At 39.7% G+C, this 20,326-nt stretch overlaps 2 protein-coding genes across 2 annotated transcripts; both read right to left on the minus strand.

Moving 5' to 3' along the window:
* Positions 1–363: 363 nt before the first annotated feature.
* LOC120309594 (fibrinogen alpha chain-like) lies at positions 364–1,268 on the minus strand (the record flags this gene model as incomplete). Its single annotated transcript, XM_039346989.1, has 1 exon — positions 364–1,268. A coding segment is annotated over one exon (750 nt), but the record flags the coding sequence as incomplete, so codon positions are not given.
* On the minus strand, positions 1,257–7,767 carry LOC120309603 (fibrinogen alpha chain-like). The gene is made up of 5 exons (XM_039347001.1): positions 7,629–7,767; positions 5,366–5,494; positions 4,145–4,328; positions 3,117–3,262; positions 1,257–2,459 (listed from the first exon to the last, which is right to left on the minus strand). Exons 1-5 carry the CDS (start codon positions 7,677–7,679, stop codon positions 1,587–1,589), a joined length of 1,383 nt encoding a protein of 460 aa, XP_039202935.1. The 5' UTR covers positions 7,680–7,767; the 3' UTR covers positions 1,257–1,586.
* Positions 7,768–20,326: the final 12,559 nt, after the last annotated feature.

The raw sequence follows: 20,326 nt of genomic DNA on the forward strand, positions 1-20,326 counted from the left end.
GATAGGGTTGGGGGCAGATTTACTATGTAATTGTAGGTTACCCCGTAATATTGTTTCATCATAAGTGCTCCTGTGCCACATTTCAAAATGTGGTATTAACAATCATTCCTTTCTAAGATTTTGCTTCTTTATTTTACAAATCAGGATCTTATCCCATTTATGTAATAGTAAAAGTACAGTTCTGTTTCTTTCCACTTTTCCCCTAGTTTTCTGTCATATTTAAATATAAGGGTCAATTCTTTGCCGTGTCAATATTTTTCCACTGAAATGGTTTATGTGGTTTCATTGTATTCTTCACACAATTACAAAATATAGAGAGCCTTCCTTTTTATTTTGTAAAATAAGTTAAATAGACCAGAAAAATTTATTAGAGTGAATCTGTTTATTTTATTTAATAGATAGGTATCACTCAGTTGCATTCAGATAGTAAAGAAACAAACACACACACATACACACATATAATAAGTTTGAGGTATATATTGTTTTGGAAGTTGGATTAAATTTTAGGACTCTTATCACTAGTCTGTTTCTACTGGCCGAATTTTCATTTGTACAACTTTGAGAGAATAATCTGTTGGCCTAAAGGGCAACCAAATCACTCCATTTTCAATCTCGTAAGGAACATTGTTCCTTGGATCATACTGACCACCTGAGTAGTAAATACCATTGAGATTAGCAGCTTGACAGTTGTTATACCACCAGCCACCTCCATACACCTCAGCACAATTCTCCTCCCACCGATCATTGTCTCGATCATAAGTACTAAATTTCATGTTAGTGTGAGCTGTATATTCAATGCCATCTTCCTCTGATCCTTTGATCAGGGCATCCCCTGCCGTCCCTTTATAATTCGAGACTCTGAGTCTATAACCTTCTGATTCAGAATCTATGTGTATATTATATTCTGCATAAACTTTATCACCCTCCCAATCTTCTAGTTCAATTCGAAGGACAGTATCTTTCTGGGTCAGGATATGGAGGTTTTCATTGCCCAACCAGAATTCTCCCCTCCCTTTGACATCCAAACTGCCAAAACCTTTCTTGTAGTCTTCCCAGGTCCGGTTAAAATTCAATGACCCATCCAATCTCTGTTGGATCAGAAGCCATCCTCCCAAAGTAGTCTCTTGGTCGCAATAAACTGAAAAAACCTTAGCGGATCCTGCTGGCGTGATTCTGAAAATGCCACTTTGGGCATCAGAAGTGTGTTTTTGGTGGATATCCTCACAGTCTAAAAAAACAAAGTTGATCAAGTTGACAGAAGTTTTCAGTTAAGTTTTATTACAAGCTCTCAGGTATCCAATAGTAATATTGCTGAAGTCAACTGTCTACACTCAATGTTGTGCTACATGAAAAGACATTTTGCATTATACCCCCACCTGAAAGGAACACTTATGTTTAAATTTATTACCACTGGCATTCTGTATGGAACTGCCTTGCTAACCAATGTTTCATGATAAAAACTCAATATACCCCACCTTTCTTAAATGGCAACAAACAGACACATGGCTTTTATTAACTAAACAATGTCATGGATTGCAGTATTTGTGTCAGTTTGGTTGCAAACTTCATTTTTGCTCCCTCCACAATTATTTTCCATGAACTGGATGGATACCTTTCCCGATGTTGCCTTTCCCAAGCTTCTCCTCTGCATTCAAGCTTTGTTCTTCTAAATCTGTATTACGCTCTGCATTTTCATCATGTTGTAATTCTACAATATGACTTGATTCATAGGTTCTTCTTGACTTGGTCTCTACAATTGTCTTGGTATTGCTTTCGTGAGACAAACGGTCTAATCTTGAGAAGTCATCAAAGTCTTCCTCCCCTATTTCTGAGAAAGTTTCCCCTTCCTGTACTTTTTTTGTGTGGCTGAATGATAGGGTTCCGGAATCTGCATCTGGATGTTGGGGAACAAAGTCATGAGAGCCACTTCCCCCACTTCCACTACTGATGAAAGGTTGCAAATTAGAACAATCTGAACCATCAGGAGTTTTAAATTCTTCAACTGTCTCTTCTCTTAAGCCATCAGGACCACGAATGACTTGTTTAGTGATGGTTCTGATACATGTATGGCTGGTATGAACATCAGTAGATGGTCTTATTATTGCTTTGTTTGTAGATGGTTTTCCAGCTACCTCTGTTCCAGGAATACCATATGTTTTGTCTGGTAAGGATCCTTTAGAATCTTCCAATACTACTTTAAACACCTTTATACTGTCAAGTATACTTGCTTCCTGATCAGTAAGAGGACCAGATTTATAGTGACTGGGAGCAGTAGAATCCTTCACTTGTGTTATTTTCAGTGACTTGAGGGGAACAGCTTCCTTTTCTGATTCAAATTTGATGGTATTAACTTGTACGAGCTGCTTCTGTATGTTTCCATAACTCTCAGTGTCCAGATTGTAATTGAAAATACGAGCACAAGATCCTTTGCAGGCACGTATTTTAATATCAATGTCCACCTAAGCCATGAGGATTTGGAGAAAAAATATAGACATTTGTAAGTAGACTTTGATTCCTAAATATCTCAGAGTTGTAACGCTAGTTACTGCCACATAACATTAAAAATAAGGAACTCTTGTCAAGCCATTGCTGATTGTAACTCCACTGCTACTTGAAGTGAGGCCAAATTCTACCGTAAATTTAGATGGGCCGTCTGCAGCCATTGAATTATATGTGGCCTTTGGCTTCACTTCATATACCCTTGATATAATTTGAAAAGTCCTCTGCAAACAGATTGCAAATTTTTAATATCTTTTCCCTGGTAGTCGGTTATAAAGTTTTAAAAGGAGAAGAGACTATAGCCCATCCATGTTTGTGGTGATTCAAATTTTTGGTCTTACCTACCAACGGATTATTTAACATAGCAAAATAACATAGTCAAATGTTACTGCTGTAAAACAGGAAGGAAGGAAGGAAGGAAGGAAGGGAGGAAGGAAGGGAGGGAGGGAGGGAGACCGTCCATCATACAAACAATTGTTTTCTAATCACACAATGGTTGCTGAAACTGCCTTATTCATTAAAACATATAATTGATAAAAAGGAGCATAGGCAGATATTTGCTCCAGTGTTTTTAAAAAGATACGTCTTTTTAAAAAAAAAAAAATAACACAACTCACCTCTAAACGTTTCAACTCTCCAACCTGATTCTGGATTGAATTCTGCAAGGTTTTAATCCTCTCAACTTTATCAGCAACTCTCTGTTTCAGTGTCACCAATCTCCTTCTTAGATCATCAGATATTTGCCCATAGCTCTTATCTAATTCTGAAATAAAAGAGATTAGCATAGCCATAGCCCTTTATACAGTGTAAGTGATCTAAAAATATGCATTAACCAAAACTACACAACCTTCCTAGTTTTATGTCTTTAAAATTAGAAGGAATCATCTGTATAATAGTCAGTAGTACTCTATATGTCTTTATAAGATTGGATAGAGATTTAGAGATAGAATACTATAGCTTCAATTCCTCCTTAATGTACTTTCCTCTCCCTTCTACATTTTCTTTTACAAAAATTTCTCTGTTAGGAAGGAATGAGTTCATTCCATTCTCTTCTACCTTTTTTCTTAGTCTATCACCTCAAAAAATTGTATCCCACTCACTGTGGTCCCAATTAATGTTGGAATTGCACATTTATTTCTGTTTAAGGTGCAGCTTATCAAATAATGAGTAGGTAGGTTAGAAATAGAGCATATTAAGCATGCATAATTTGGAATGGGATTTCCTGCCTTTCTCATTAAACCCAATACTAACCCAGGTATTCCAGAGATGGCAGCGGAAAATAAATATATTGGTCTGAAAGCATGACAAATAATTTTCAAAAGGGAAAGTGAAAAAATAATGTACTGGAAGATTTTGTTAAATAATTGGTGAAAACGTTTGTTATGATTTGCAAGAACCTAAAATAGCCCAGAATGAGATAATAATGCTTTTTACCAATTTATGTCAAATAGCTTTAATCCTGTGGTAAAACAAGTATGTTTTTTTAAAGAAACAGCTAACAGTATTTAAATTCAATTTATTTTATGTGCCAGCCTTCCCAGTTTGCTTTTCAGACCCATTGAGGTTAGAGAATTCAAGGAATTTTAGATACCTTTACATTTCATGAGCATTTTATAAATCTTCATCTAACTGGAATTAAGCTTACCTTGTTCACTGGGCAGATATCTTTCCAGATAGTTAAAAATTTCTTGTTTCAAAATATTGGATGACTTGTAACTACTTTGGTTATCCAAAATCGCCTTCTTAATCTTTTCTATCCTGTTTTGAAAATCATAATTTGTTTCATCTACCAGTCCTTGAATCCTGCAACCTGAGGGACATTTAGTTCCCTAAGTAACAGAAACAAAGTAAAAGGATACATAAAATAATTGACAAATAATTGATAACTTTTCAGATGTTACAAATCACAGTATAGATAGTCCTCAAGTTACAAACACAAGTGGAACCAGAACTTTGGATGCTAAGCAGTATGGTTAAGTCACTCATGTGAATCCAGCTTTAGACTGACATGTGCACTCAGTCATTGTGGTTTACTATGGCTTACTATATTTTGTGTGATACAAGCTGTGGTTAAAACCTCTTGTACAGATTTGTATAATTATCTATGCACATTTACTCAAAAGCAATTCCTTTTTGTGCAACCTTTTGTGACTTCATTATCCTTTCGCTAATTCATAAATTCATATTTGTGTGGAAAAGTACAAGTCAATATGACTTTGTCATGTGGTGAGTATTTTTTAAAGTTCTGCAAAAAATCTAAAAATCTACTTTCTGGTTAGTTATTTATTTTGTATTCTGGAAATGAAAATGGTTATAATATCCATGATGGGACAATCCAGAATAAATAGACTTATTAAATTCCATTTATTTCTTCACTTATGTGGCAAAGAATGTATTATACTCCAGTTTTTGTTCTGGAGTAATTAAATTAACTCATTTGCTTCTTTGCTAGTTCTCACAAAACACTTATCAGCCGGTGCCCAGGTTAACCGTGTTGCAACTGGCTCTTAGGAAAGTGAGCAGAACTGTGGCCTGAACTGTTCCTGATCAAGCCATTTCTTAAAAATGTTTCTTTAATACTTTGTTTAACTTATAATAACATTTGATTAACTTAGAATAACATTTTCCAACCAGGAGCTTTCTATAGGAGCGGATAATTACTCCCCCCAAATATAATATATATATATTATATCAATGAACTGGATATTCAAAGTAGTTTTTTTGTGGAAACTACTGAATTATAAATGTGCTTCTCCGCTGTATCTAGCCTATTATATCTAATATATTACAATGAGGGAAATAGCTGTTTTGCATGAAAAACACCATGATTAGTCTGCCATTGGCGTTTTGTTCTCTGTTGGCTTACCCAATCGTCATCAATACATATTGGCCAATCCTTATCAGATTTGCAGTCAGATTGAGTTTTATGCTCTACTATTCTGGAACCACGCCCTGTTGCTCCATGTTCTTGAAAGGAAGACACATTACTTGTCCCCTGTCATGAAATAAGTAAAGAAGGATAAAAAAGACCCAGTTAAGGCTGAAATTTAAGATTGAACAGTAATAATTCCTTTCATAAATAATCCATATCCCTAGTATTTGCTAAAAAATAATCATCAACTACATTTAGACACTTGCTTCAAATTACTGGACTATTTTTTTTTAACAAATAGGTCACAATCGTTCAAAGAAACAAAGCCCATGAAGTCTCAAAGAGAGAGCCCATCTCTGACAATAAGTACCTACTTCCATACTCAATATGGATTGAGTAATTATTTTCACTACTCGTGTAATGTATTGAGTTGAATTTATGAAACAGGTTACCGAAGAGCTGTGCAGGAATCGTTAGCAGACCATGTGGCCTGCCAGCCAGACTTGCTGTCTACAAGACCAATTAGTATGCATTTGAGCGGGAGAATACTGTGTTTTCATTGGCTGACGCTGCCCAAAGCTGAATGTATAAATAGGGGTGGAGCAATGCTTGTTAGTTTTCTGTTTTGACCTTCAATAAAGAAGTACTTGTTTCTATTGCTGCCTCTTCAATGCTGAACCAAGCAGAAAACAGAACAACTCGAATCCTAAAAAAATAAAATAAAAAAAAATCCCCTTTTCCTACAAATAGATGACATTACATTAGATTGCTTGATTAGGACCCATGGAAGTACACATTAACATCTAATCAGGATTAATTTAAATCCCACTGATTTCTATAGCATTTCAATGTAGTTCTCTTCTTTGGGTTCAGGCCATAATGCTTAAGTGGTAAATTAGCATGTTACAAAATATATTAAACCTTATGAGTTAGATATTGAAATTAGCAATTGCAATACAGATTGCAGTACAAGTATGTCAGTTTAACTCGACTCTTCATTTAATTAGAAGACATATTTTAATTGCTGTCATGGGACTTTAAATTGTGAAGAGAATGGATTGCTATACAGTACAGAGAATTCTTCCTTAATATTAACTATTACAGTAAAAATAGAAAAACAGAACATTAAATGAAGAACAGCTTTCTATGTTTTGATGGTGACTACATCAAAATGCATATGAACATCAGAATTGTTACAGTATTGCTAGAATATAGTTTATTTCAAATACAAAATGATCTCTAACTTCAATCCAAAGAATTTCAAAATACTATTATAAAAATGGCTTATAATACAAACCATGGCATCACAAACTACTCTTCACTGGGACAATTCCTAGACCTGTGTTATTTTTGATGTAAATATATGAATACAATTATTGGATTATTGATAACAAATGATTAAAACTAAAATAAAAGATTAAAATCAGCAATACTCTTATCAGTCTTGTTCAAACGTTATCAGAGATTACAAAGTAATCAATGAATCAGTGAATGCTAACAATGCTATATCTCATGAGACCTGGACTTAAACAGTGGCTGTTGAAATGACTGTAATATGCTGTCTACCTGAGTTTTATTGTCCCAGCTTTTTTGTTTAGAATATAGCAGAAATCTTTGAAATCAATGGGACTTCTAAGTTAATCCTGTATAGTTTTACAATATTACTTTTACAGTAATGCATTTATAGTTAAGTACCCCTGTGTGAGCCTGACCTCTGATAATTATATGAACAAATGTAAGCACATTAAAAGATTTTTCTTTACTAATATTATAGATACCATAACACATTCAAACATGTCATCTGGATTTTGTATAAAAAATATAAGGGAAAGGCATATGAATAAGCACCCACTGTTTCTAATCAAGCAAGATGATAAACAGACTTTGTGAGCATTTAAAAACACAAAGACACATCGGGGTATATGCTGCATCACAAAATTCTTCTGGGTACCCTTCAACTCTCCAGAGATTGACTTACTTACTACATGCAAGTCATTGAACATAAGTAGGAGCTAAATGTGGCACTGAGAGTTTTGCCCATGTGCAAACAAAAGTAAATACAAATTTTATCAACAAACTTGCAAGTTGGTCCAAGAATTACACCACCCTTAAGAGAATATTTGAAGTGGAAAAGCTTGTTCTTGATCATATTACCATGTATTTGATAGTAAGGGATAAAATATGTTGCTCCTTAAATAGGCAAGTAATAAAAGGAGCACAACCAGTAAAGAAAGAACTATATAAAATAGATTCATACCAAGGCGATGCTGAAGGACAGCAGTGCACAAAGAATTCTGAGCTGAAACATCTTCAGAGAGGTATGAAGGTGGCACAAAGGAATCCCCTTCACTTAGGCATTTTGAGTTGTATTTCAACCTTTGTTTTGTCAATCCCCCTCCTCTTCCTTCATTAATGATTACTTTCCTTCTGTTTACAGAGGCATATTGCAATCTCTGAGTTCAGTGACTGAGCAGCTCTTGCACAAGCTCTCCAATTTGTTTTTTGACACTCTAGTTGCTCAATGCTAACAAACATGGAAGACAAGCCAACCACATTCCTGGAACTGAGATTGTCTAAAGGTTGAAATGGGTCATTTCAAGATAAATTTTTAGAGAGGAATCCAACATTAAGCACAAAGCAAATGTAATGACAAACAGATGCTGTTTCCTGAATTACAGGAATATATTGCAAAAGATATGTTCTCAACCTTTTATATCTCATTGTAATGTCTAAATTTAAGAGATCTCCGGAAGGGAAAAATATTTGTACAAATTTTGGAGGATTTACCTACACCATACCTTTTGTCTGTCTGTCTCCCCCCCCCTCTCCTTACCCCATCATATGATACTATGATGAAGGAGGTGAAAACACACAAGTTTCTAAATAGAACCTTTTTTGAGGGGGATCTTTTCAATGCTATTTCAGAATAACAAGGATCAATTTAACATGAAATTAAAAAAAGTTAGATATCTGGGGCGGGAGTTAATTTACCACCCCCCCCCCTGAGACTGGTAAAATGGAGTCAAATCTAACTACACCTGAGCTAGCTAAGTAAATTATTTGCAAGAACCAGAAACATGTTTTTATATTTCCCATGCAGCCCAATTACGTTTGGCACATAAATAGGATTGTTTCCATTTCTATTCATATTGACATACTTTCCTACCTACCCCAAAGGTGCTTTTCAAAAGGCAATAGGACTTTCTTTGTTTTGTTCTTTGAAAACATTTCACTTCTCATTCAAGAAGCTGCTTTAGTTCTGACTGAATGGTGGGGAATGGAAGCATTTATAATCATTGCAGTCATCTGAAGGTCAGCATTTCACGATCTGAAGGTCAGTAGTTAAGCTGTTTGAGAGTTGTTGAAGCCACATTGGTGAAATATCTGAAAAGCTCAGGAGGATTTTCTTTTTTTTTAAAAAATGTTTTTTTACAATAACAATCTCCAGTGCCTGGTGTACAGCGTGATATTTTGGTTTATATATTTGAAAAAAAAAGCAATAATAATTAATTAACAGTCAATGATTGATTTTGATAATTCCATAATTAGTATATCAATTAATGATATATTTCTTTGATCTTCCCTTCTCCTTCTTCAACTTTAAACAAATATAATTCTTAATATTTTCAATGTATACATTAAATAATAGACATTTTTCATATTTGTACAGATAATGATAACATCTACGTATAACATTTTTAATCAGCTTATATTATTCTTATAAAAATCATCTCACCATGCATCCTATTTTTGTGATTTTTGTTTAAGCTTAATTTCCCCTTTATATTCAATCCATTCTTATCAATCATGATTCTCTCAATGCTAGTCATCTAAGTATCCAATTTTTTCCATTTAAGTACACCATCCCACTATTTTCATATTTCATGCACTATAAAAATACTGTACTTATCTATCTTATAGCATCTGCGTATAACATCCTTTCTGATCAGCTTATAACTCACTTATATTTATAAAAGTTACATCATCCCAATATTTTTACATTTCATATAACAATCCAGGTATTCTTCTTTCAGACACTTTTTAATCTTATGGCTGGTCCAGCTCTTTCTTTGTTCCTAACTGTCTTCTTGAAGATTATTTAAAGTTCAAGGGAATAGATTATTCTTTGTTTCTATGTGTCCTGCCAATTTCTGAGTCATTATTATTAGTGTTCTGTGCTCTGATTCTCCACTAGGTATCAGTATTGTTTATTTTTCCAGTTTTTTCAGACAAAAAGTTATTATTGTTATATATTTTTTAATAATTTCATCAAAACCCTTTAGGGTATAGTCCAGGGGTAGGCAACCTCGGCTCTTTTATGACTCATGGACTTCAACTCCCAGAATTTCTGAGTCAGCATAGCTGATTACCATATCAGCTCATATCCATGAGTCATAAAAAGGCCGAGGTTGCCTACCCCTGGTATAGTCTTAATAGTTTTTTTTAGTTTCTAGATTTGTCCAGACTGTAGTATTTTAAATTTAATTTCAATATATTTCTTTCCCCCTTAGTATTAATTTGCCGCTTCCATCTATGAGGGAGTGAGGATGTAGTCCCCTCCCTTCACTTTTGGAGGTTTTTTTTTTTTTTTTTTTTTGCTTTAGGGGTCTTTCCCAAGGATTCAGTTAAAAGATAGAAGAAAGAAATCAATGCTCTCACCAGTTCCAAGCACGTTGTTCACTGATGTCCTGGTTTGTGCTCTTGGACTTTGGCTGCAAAATAGCTTGGGCTTATGTACAGCTAGCTTTTCTCCTGTTGGGTCGGAGGGCTTCCCTTGGATCAAACGGAATGACTGCCATCATTTCATGATCAGTGGGGTGCCCTCCTTCATGGTCACCTCTTTGGGGCAACTTCAGACCCATTTAGGGTCCCCCTGGCAGGGCGAAACTGGCCTTGGGGAGCAGAGCTCTGCTATCCCGCAGCCGTGCGCTATGGTGCAAAACCATAAGATTCTCAGTAGGATTTTCAACCAAGGCAACATATGTACACACTTCAAACCCAAGAATATACTAAAGCAAAGATTGTCCACTCCAAGGATAAAACATCCAAACTGAGCAATGTGACATATGCAGTACTTTGCAGTGAGTCAGTTTCAGAAATATTAAAAAGTAAAGGTTTCCCTTATCAGTCATTCCTGACTCTAGGGCGTGGTGCTCAAGTATTGTCCAAAGACACTTCTGTGGCTACCAGTATGTGGCTAACATGACTATATGCAGGGCACACAGATCACTCTTACCTTCCTACCAAAGTGATGCCTATTTATCTACTTGCATTTGCATGCTTTCAAACTGAGAAGTTGGCAGGAGCTAAGGAAAGTAATGGAAGCTCACCCTGTCACATGTTACTTAGGTCTTGAACTGCCAACCTTTAACATATGTCCAGTTAATAATTCCAGCAGTGTATCATGTCACAGGTATGACCTAGATTTTGATGACTTTAATGGTGTTTCCACAGTTCAATTTTATCTTTAGCATTTTTCTCACTATTTGGATGCATTCTTTGCTAACCATATTTCTAACTTGTCTGTGTTTGAGCACCGCCCCCTATAGTCAGGAATGACTGATAGGGGAAACCTTTATCTTTTAATATTTCTGAAAGGACTGTTTGAACGTCATGAATTTAGTCTACCTAGCCTTGTAGTATCAATGCTAATACTGATAATAGATGTCCAGCTGGTTAGAGTCAGGTATAATCTATGCTTTGATGACTTCTTCTGCTCCAAGCTTTTGTTCATTTCTTTGATGGTAAAGGTTATTCTATATCAGAAACTTGATTTTTAAGGGATTTCAGACTGCCATTGTTTGGGATTTAATAAACAAGATACTATTATCTGCTGCCATTAATGATAGGCATAACATACTGTTGAAAAATGACTCATTAAAAGCAGGATTAGGAAGACAGCAGCTCTCTAAATTTGTTCCTTACAGACCCAGCAAAAAAATCTAAGAGGAAGCTGAAAGCCAATATTTGGGATAAGATAGATTAGTCCTAGCCCTGTTTTTTTTTTTTAAAGGTATATGATATGTTAATTTCATTTCATATCAAGGACACTATAGAACAACCATTTAACATATGTTGGGTTTAAAGTGGCCTATTAATATGGTACTATTAATATTTATAATTTTAGTAGCTTAATGCTCTGTTCAAAACAATTTTGACCTGATAAAAGTAAATTTAAATCTGTCAAGTCCAGCATGCTTCTTTCCACATCATCACTTGGATGGTTTCTGCATTGTTTGCAGAATTATTTCTTTTGCCCTATATTTAATCAATTTCATATTCTATTAACATGGAGAAGAGGTATATATTGTTCCTCCTCATGACGATGCTAAAATGATGAAATGTGCTTTGATAGCACAAGTAACTTTCTTTCACATTTCCGCTGCAATATTCCATGAAAATATATAATGCATGGCGCATGCATCTCAATGAATATTTTTACATTTGTCCTCTTTGCCTCTCCACTATAAAAGCCTTTGGACAGTCTACTCTTACCTTACCATGTACAACTAACTATACAGCCCTCATGTTCCTTAGCTTAGTTGTTCCTGTGAACAAAGACTTCCAATACTGCAGTTTTTTCCTTTTAGAATAGGTGTCCAGATCTTTGATTACTGTCTGAATTGAGGCAATCAGAAAATTAGCTTTCAAAATGTATTGTACTTTTCTACCACAAAACCCACGATTAGTAGTATTTTTATGTTCATACTCTTTCCTAATGATCTGTAGCTTCACATGAAGTTGCTTAATGAGCTGATTGTCTATGGAGATTCTCAGTCATAGAGAAGGACTGAGATTATGGTTGTCCCAAAGATGCTTTTTCAAAAGATAACTAGACTTTGTTTTTCCTTGAAGATGTTTTGCTTGTTACACAAGAAGCTTCTTCACTTCAGTGTTAGTGAGCTAATACTTCTACTTATATGTTAACTATTCACTGTAGTTCTAGGATATTTTTGCTTAAGCCTAACTATGTGGATGGCATTTCTGTATCGTATGTAAGCATAAGAGCCGTCGTGGTGCAAAAGAGCCATCGTGGTGCAGTGGTTAGAATGCACTATTTCAGGTTAATTCTGCAATAGCAGAATTCTGACAGCAGTTTGATGCTCACCAGCACAAGGTTGACTCAGCCTTCCATCTTCCCGATATTGGTAAAATGAGGACCCAGATTGTTGGGGGCAAATATGCTGACTGTCAATGCTGCTAACATCGGATGTTCTTGCTTTGACAACATATGGAGATGCAGCCATGTTTTATTCTTAGAATTAGAGTTGGAATTAGATGATGCTGGGGGGGGGGGAGGAATGTTTATGGGAGTTAGTTAGACATAACAGTATTGTAACAGTGTGAGAACCAAGATTTTTTGAAATAAGAGATGATAAGAAATGGTGGGCTGGAGAACAGGAGGGAAAGCCTGCATTTCAAACTAATTGGAGAATGTGATTTATGACTGTTTATTAGGGGAGAGAATTGTGCTTGATGCTATGTGCTCAGGGGAGGGGAATTCAGATTTTGGCTTTGCTATGTACATGCCAATGCTATGCTACTCAAATAAAGATTTTTTTAAGGTAAATAATGCCTCAAAGTTCTTTGAAGAGTTTCATTTGTCGGAACCATGATATTAAGCCAAAATCTCCAACTTTCTTAACTATCTAGGGGTCCTGAGCCCCAGTTGCTGTCCCTAGAATTGAGGGATAAGCTGACAAAGATTTGGGGAAGATTTCAGCATGGAGAAAGAGAAAACGCCTGAAGCCAGCACCCCAGCAGTAGCTGCTACCCTGGGGAGGAGCAACAGCCAGGGTGCCAGTGGAGAAGGAGCTTTTTCAGGCCTCCCAGCTGGGGGCAAAACCCACGCCACTAGGACAGCTGATCTGGTCGTCCGAATGGACCCAGCCCAGTGGAGACTCCAGATGCCTCGAGGCGGCCTTTCCACCCCCATTGCTCCAAAGGCAGATAAGGTTGAGCTACCACGAAGGGATGCCTGCATATTCCGTTCCCCAGATTGGTAGAGAACTACCAAATTGTCTGCCACTGAGGACTTGGATGAGTGGAAATACCTGTCCGTAGCTCGTAGTCAGTCAGTGGAGAAATTGGTGGAAAAGTTCGAGGAGCTAGGGGTATGATTCTCACTTGGGGTGCAAGAGGTCCCGGGTTCACTCGGTTGTGAAGTTTAAGTGGTGTTTACTTCCTTTTGATCTAATGCACATTATTTCATACATGGATTTAATTTGCCATTTCATTTTCCATTCCCCTTAATTTTTATGGTATATATTTGTTTTCACTATCTTGAATATTTGGAGCCATTTGAAAACTTGATCACAAACAGAAAAAACAGTTACAGCCCTTTTTAGATCAGAAAATCTTTTTGACATTGACTTGAAGTTAACTAGCCCCTTGAAATTAGACTATTGCAATTTGTGCTACTCGGAGCTGTCTTTGAAAACTACCTGGAAACTGCAACTCAGACAGATTTCAACCAACTATTGCTGGCTGATGGAAACTGCATTCATACTAAAATACCTGTGTTGAGGTTACATTGGTTGCCAGTAGTTTTCAGAATTCACTTCAAAATACTGTTGGTAATTATAAAATCCTACTTGGTATGGCTCCATTTTCCCTTTGGGACTGTTTCATAATGAAACAGTGGTGGCGCAGCAGTTAGAGTGCAGTACTGCAGGCCACTTTAGCTGACTGTTCAGCAGGTCAGCGGTTCAAATCTCACCGGCTCAAGGTTGACTCAGCCTTCCATCCTTCCAGGGTAGGTAAAATGAGGACCCAGATTGTTGGGGGCAATGTAAATATATATATATATACATTGCTTACTGGTGTACACCGCTTAGAGAGTGCTTGCACTTAAAGCGGTATATAAGTCTCATAAATAAATAAATAAATAAATATCTCTATCCATTGGTGAAGTCTTTCTTGGAGGAATTCCTGAGAAATGCAGAAGGGCAGAAGACCAAATGTAGACCTGTTTAGTACAAATATGTCAACCCATTCTATGTTTTTGCATATAGTTTTGAAATAAATATATTTGCAAATGAAGTTTTGAAAACTTTGTTTTATTCCTGTTAATTGTATCACTGTTAAAAGCCCTTAAAAAAGGGAACCACAGCTGAGGATCGCCATTGAATTTTACCTCACTTGGCAACAGGTTGATGACCTGAATTGATACCAATGCTTCTGAAACAATGAGTTAGCTGGAGGGAGGGCGTTGCATATCTCTCCTTCCCTCCTTCTCATAGTCATTCAATTATACATGTTTTAAGACATATACGCCTGATAATATAGTAAAATAGTGAATATAAGGGACACTAGTATTTGTCTTTAATGACAATCCTAGTAGAAGTGTCTTCTACAAGAGCAAGCATGATCAGGCATGAAGAAGCTGTCAGCTCAGCCACAGCCAGAGAGATGCCTCCAACAATAGGTCAGTGGTGGGATTCAAATATGTGAACAACTGATTCTCTGTGTGGATGCTGCTTCCAGAAGTCCATTCTGGGTCTAGGCAACCAAAAATTAGCTACCAGTTCTAAATCGATTCATATAAGACACATTGCAAAATAACTAGAAATGATGGTGGATATTGTTGTGTCCTGAGCCTGCAAATGCAGGCTCGGGACATTGCAATGGTCCTGAGCTTTGCAGAAGCTGCCTGGGACCAGACTGAGTGGTGCCGGCTTTCCGCGCATGCACAAGGCAGGAAAAGTGCATGTTCTCTGTTGCCATTGTGTCCGGGGATTTGGGCGTATAAAAGGAGGCCTGCGTGCCTTTGCTCGTTGTTGGAGTTTTGGCTGAAACTAAATAAAGAGTGTTCCTGGAAAGATGTGTCATCATCATTCGCCATTATTGCGAGGACTTAACACTGGCAACGAAGGTGGGATAGCTTTACAAGCTTAACAGAAGAAAGCTGTAAAGGTTCACTTAAAGAAGTCCTGAAGAGGGAAGACGGCGTTAAAGTCAGCGTCCAGCCTGCCAGTACAGCGTCGCTGGAGGGTGAGTTCGGCTGAAAGACCCCTTCCCTAAGAGAAGTGAGTGGTGAAATGCAAGTCAGAATGGTGAAGATTGGTCGTTTATCAGAGTTCGATGTCTCACACCCGGAGAGATGGGAATCCTACATTGCGAGGGTAGAGAATTATTTCAGGTAAACCAGATCAGAGAAAATGGCTTGAAGGCTGCAACCCTCTTATGTGTCTATGGGCAGGAAGCCTTTGAGATTGCAGAAAATCTGGTGGCCCCTGCCTCTCTGGAATCAGTAACGTACACTGATTTAAAAAAACTTCTGAAAGAACATTTCCAGCCCAAGTTGTACGTCATTTGAACAAAGGGACCAGAGGGCAGGTGAATCTGCTAAGAACTTTATTGCAGCCTTGAGGTGAGCAGCCAGACCATGCGAGTTTAAAGACTTGGAAGAAAGGCTGCGTGATTGTTTTGTATGCGGTTTAAGGAACAGAGACTTACAGCAGAAGATCTTCGCTAAGGAAGATGTTTCTTTCCAAGATGTTCTGCGAGAGGTTACAGCAGAGGAAGCAGCAGGTGGGGCGGTAAAGAATCTGCGGCCCACCAGAAGCTCTCTAGAGACAGTCACTTTTCACCAGGAGATCGTGCGAGAGGATTCGGAGGAAGATCCTGAAGAGGAGGTGGATAAGCTTCACCAGGCAGCTGGAAGGAATGCACAGAAAAGGCCTCAACAGCTCTTCAATGCTTCAGATGTGGAGGGCGCCACAAATGAGCTGACTGCCGGTTCCGTTCCGCCATTTGCAGAGCATGCGGCAAGCAAGGCCACATCGCATCCATCTGTTTGGGTTGTCAGAAGGTACAATCTAGAGAAGAATTCCATCTGAAAGGTACCAGGGTCCCCAGCCAAAATAGGGTGGGTTTCTGCGCAACGCGCAGAAATATTTTAAGGATAGGCACACATAAACCCCTTAAGAAGAAACTATCCCTTAAATTAAGGTTGCAAGGGGTTCCTTTATCCAAGGAATTAGACACTGGGTCCGCTCTCTCCATTATTTCCCTCAACACATTCAGGAAAATTTGCAGCAGCAATGGCCTTCTAGCTAAACTCAGACCATCCAATGTAATACTCACAGACTTTCAGAATTCTAAGGTGTGTGCTAAGGGGGAGGCCACCCTTAAGGTACAGTACAAGGATTTTGAAGGTCCCTTAGATGTGTTGGTTGTTGGGGGTGAACGCACGAGTCTTATTGGATTTGATTGGTTCAAGTCTCTGGGAATCCAAGTTACAGGGCTGCACAATTTGCAAATGTGGAGCCTGGCATAAGTCTGCAAGGAATTTGCGGATGTGTTTAGCTCTGAGCTTGGAACCTACAAGGGGCCTCCAGTTTCATTATGATTAGATCCTGCCATAACGCCCATCAGGGTTAAGCCCAGGAGGGTACCATTTGCTCTCAAGAGCAAGATTGATGCTGAACTGGACAAATTGCTCCAGCAGGACATCTTAGAACCTGTAGATTCTAGTCCATGGGAAACCCCCATAGTAACGCCTCTAAAGACTAATGGGGACATACATATATGTGCAGACTACAAGTGCACACTAAACAAGGCACTGCAGTAGCACGCTTATCCAGTACCTGTAGTAAGCCACATCCTGGCTTCCCTCAAGGGGGGGGCATTTTTGTGAAGCTTGACCTGGCACAGGCCTATCAACAGTTGCCTGTTGATGAAGCAGCTGCTGAGGCTCAAACAATTGTAACCCATAGAGGGCCTTTAAAGTCAAGAGATTGCAATTTGGGGTGAATGTAGCCCCTGGCATATTCCAAAGTGTTATGGAAAACACCCTGAGGGGTATTCCTGGAGTCTGCCCGTATTTTGATGGTGTTCTCATTGCTGGAGAATCATCTCAAAACTTGGCAGAGAGATTAAGGGCTGTCTTGCTTCGTTTTTGAAGAGCAGGCCTTAAGTTAAAGAAGGACAAGTGTAAGATAGGAGTCAATTCTACTGGCTTTTTGGGATTTAGGATAGATGCTCAAGGCATTCACTCTTCTGAAGCTAAATTGAAAGCCATTCTGCAGGCCCCAAGCCCTAAGTCTAAGGGTGAACTACAAGCCTTTTGGGGGCTATTAAACTTTTACCATGCATTTCTGCCACATAAAGCTGCAATAGCTGAACCTTTGCACAGGCTCTTAGACAAACAAGCCTGTTGGCAGTGGACTAAAGTCCATGAAAAAGGTTTCAATGAGGTTAAAGCCTTGCTTACTTCCAATGCAGTGCTAGCTCACTTCAATGAGCAGCTACCTGTGTGCATTGACTGCGATGCATCTCCATATGGGGTGGGAGCCGTACTTAGCTACCTGAAGGCTGATGGGACACAGGTCCCTGTGGCCTACTATTCCAGGACCCTGTCTTCTGCAGAGCGTAATTACACTCAAATTGACAGAGAAGCATTGGCTATTGTGGCTGGCATTAAGAAGTTTCATGATTTCATATACGGCCACCACTACAAGCCCTTGTTGGGGTTGTTTACCACTTCCAAACAAACTCCACATATTTTGTCTCCTCGTATGCTGTGTTGCTCTATTTTCCTGTCAGCATATGACTACACGTTGATTCACAAACCTGGAAAGGAAATGGGTCATGCAGATGGCCTGAGTAGATTACCCCTGCCAATCTGGGAGCCTGATCCTGCTCCAGCCATTAATGTTCTGTCCATTCAAGAGCTGCCTGAGTCTCCCCTCAATGCTAGGGATGTGGCTGCAGAAACTGCCACTGATCACACGCTTACACACATGCTGACATGGGTGTTGTCAGGATGCCTGACTCATGCCCGGATACTGAGTTCCAAAGTTTCTGGCAAAAGTGGCATGAGTTGTCCACTTTCAAGGGATGCTTGTTATGGGGTAGTAGGGTGGTAATCCCAGCCTCATTGAGGTCTAGAATCTTAATCTCTCTGCATGAGGGACACCCTGGGATAGTCAGGATGAAAGTGCTTGCGCGCAGCCATTTGTGGTGGCCTGGCCTTGATAAAGTCACAAGGCCCAGGTGCATGGGTGCCATGTGTGCCAACAGTCCCGGCCTGAAATGCCTCAGGCCCCAGTTCACAGGTGGGAGGAAACTCAAACCCCGTGGTCTAGGGTATGTATAGATTACGCTGGGCCCTTTCAGGGGCAATTCTTCCTGGTTGTTGTTGATAGTCATTCCAAGTGGCTAGAGGTTGTTCCGGTGTCCTCCACTACTACTGCCATGACTATCCAGGTGTTGTGAGGAATTTTTGCAGCTCATGGCCTTCCAGATGTTCTGGTTTCAGATAACGGTCCTCAATTTACCTCTTCTGAGTTCCAGGCTTTTTTTCAGGCCAACCTGATCCACCATGCAACTTCGGCTCCTTTCCACCCATCCACCAATGGAATGGCTGAGCATATAGTGCGTACCACCAAGGATGCCCTTAAGAAACTGACTGGCATCACAGGTTAGCAGACTTTCTTCTTGCACATCGCACCACACCTTGCACAGCCACAGGGAAGAACCCTGCTGAACTTTGCTGGGATCACCGGCTCATCACTAAGTTAGACAGATTGCATCCTGACCAGGTGGCGTCTCAGGTGTTGCAACCTCGGGCACCGAGGAGTCTGCAAGTGGGTGCTCCGGTCTGGACTCGGAACTATGGGCCCGGTCATCTCTGGGTACCAGCTGTGGTCTGCAAGGTCTCTGGACCTTTGTCCTATGAGGTGACTTTGGAGGACAGCCGCATTCTTCGGCAGCACATAGACCAGCTGCATTGGTGGCTGGACTCTCACCCTTCCACTCCTGGCTCTGCTCTGGGGGGGGGGAGGAAGATGATAATATGCATTCTGAGGATCAGTATCACAGGCATTCACAGGCCGCTGAGGGGGCCATTGGTGATCCATCTCAAGTTTCCACAAGTGCTCCGAACAGGAATTCATGGGGCAGTGGGTCACCCCATACACCCATACTTACTCCAGCCAGGAAGTCACACAGGGGGTATCCACACTATTCATACACAACCAGTAATGCTCCAGATAGGGAGACAGACCAGGGGTATCCACACAACTCACATCCGACAAGAGAACTGGCAACACAGCATGGGGGCTGGCCAAATTCCGCAACTGCTCCCAGAAGGAAGTCCTCTGGAAAGGGGGCAAACAGAGAGGCAACTCCTGACTCTGGCACTTTAGGCATGACCTTGGGGTCCACGGGGGTACTGGGGCCCTGTAGACACCCCTGACTCTCCATCTGCTGACCTTGGGTTCCAGGGACAGTGCTCCCAAGGAAGGTCCATTGTGGATCCGGGGAATACCACCCCTCCAAGGGATGCTGGGTTGAGCTCAGAGGGCCCAGCCAGCCAGCAGATGGGCAGGTCGACCAGGTACTTGGGGTAGCAAAGTCCTGACCTACTGAGCCTGGCAGGCAAGCAAGTAGGTCAGGCATCAACACCAGGGTCACCTGAGGCAAGTGGGCAGCAACATCTTGGTTTCTCAACCCGGTGGGCGAGGAAAGGGACCGAACAAACTCTTCCGGTCCGAGGAGGTCGCAAAGGGCCAAGTGCCCACCCAAATATCTTTCAGATTTTGTGAAGTTGCTGTCCAGTTCCAGGGGTAATGCCCTCAATGTCATAGACTGATAATGTTATTTTGTTTTATTTATGATTTCGGGTATAGTTATTCACCAAAGCAATGGGAAGACACTTGTGTGTGGAGGCAACCTCAGGCACTCCCTTCCATGTTTGGCTGTGAGGAAGTATGACACTCTTCCCAAAGAAGAATGTTAAAAATGACAGGAGTGATTCAAACTAGTGGGGAGGGGTGTTGTGTCCTGAGCCTGCAAATGCAGGCTTGGGACGTTGCAATGGTTCCGGGCTTTGCAGAAGCTGCCCGGGACCAGACTGAGTGGCGCCAGCTTTGCGCGCATGCACAAGGCGGGAAAAGTGCCTGTTCTCTGTTGCCATTGTGTCTGGGGATTTGGGCGTATAAAAGGAGG

Source organism: Crotalus tigris, unplaced genomic scaffold (assembly GCF_016545835.1).
Source record: "Crotalus tigris isolate CLP2741 ecotype Arizona unplaced genomic scaffold, ASM1654583v1 scf7180000018043.2394770, whole genome shotgun sequence".
Lineage (NCBI taxonomy): Eukaryota > Metazoa > Chordata > Lepidosauria > Squamata > Viperidae > Crotalus > Crotalus tigris.

What these genes read in the sequence shown, in the direction of transcription:
- LOC120309603 (XM_039347001.1), bottom strand. Translation starts at nt 7,679, where the DNA reads ATGTTTCAGCTCAGAATTCTTTGTGCACTGCTGTCCTTCAGCATCGCC. An exon ending in ATATCTGCCCAGTGAACAAG is followed by an intron (nt 3,263 to 4,144) that starts GTAAGCTTAATT and finishes CTTTTATTTCAG; the next exon opens with AATTAGATAAGAGCTATGGG. An exon ending in GAGAGTTGAAACGTTTAGAG is followed by an intron (nt 2,460 to 3,116) that starts GTGAGTTGTGTT and finishes CTCATGGCTTAG; the next exon opens with GTGGACATTGATATTAAAAT.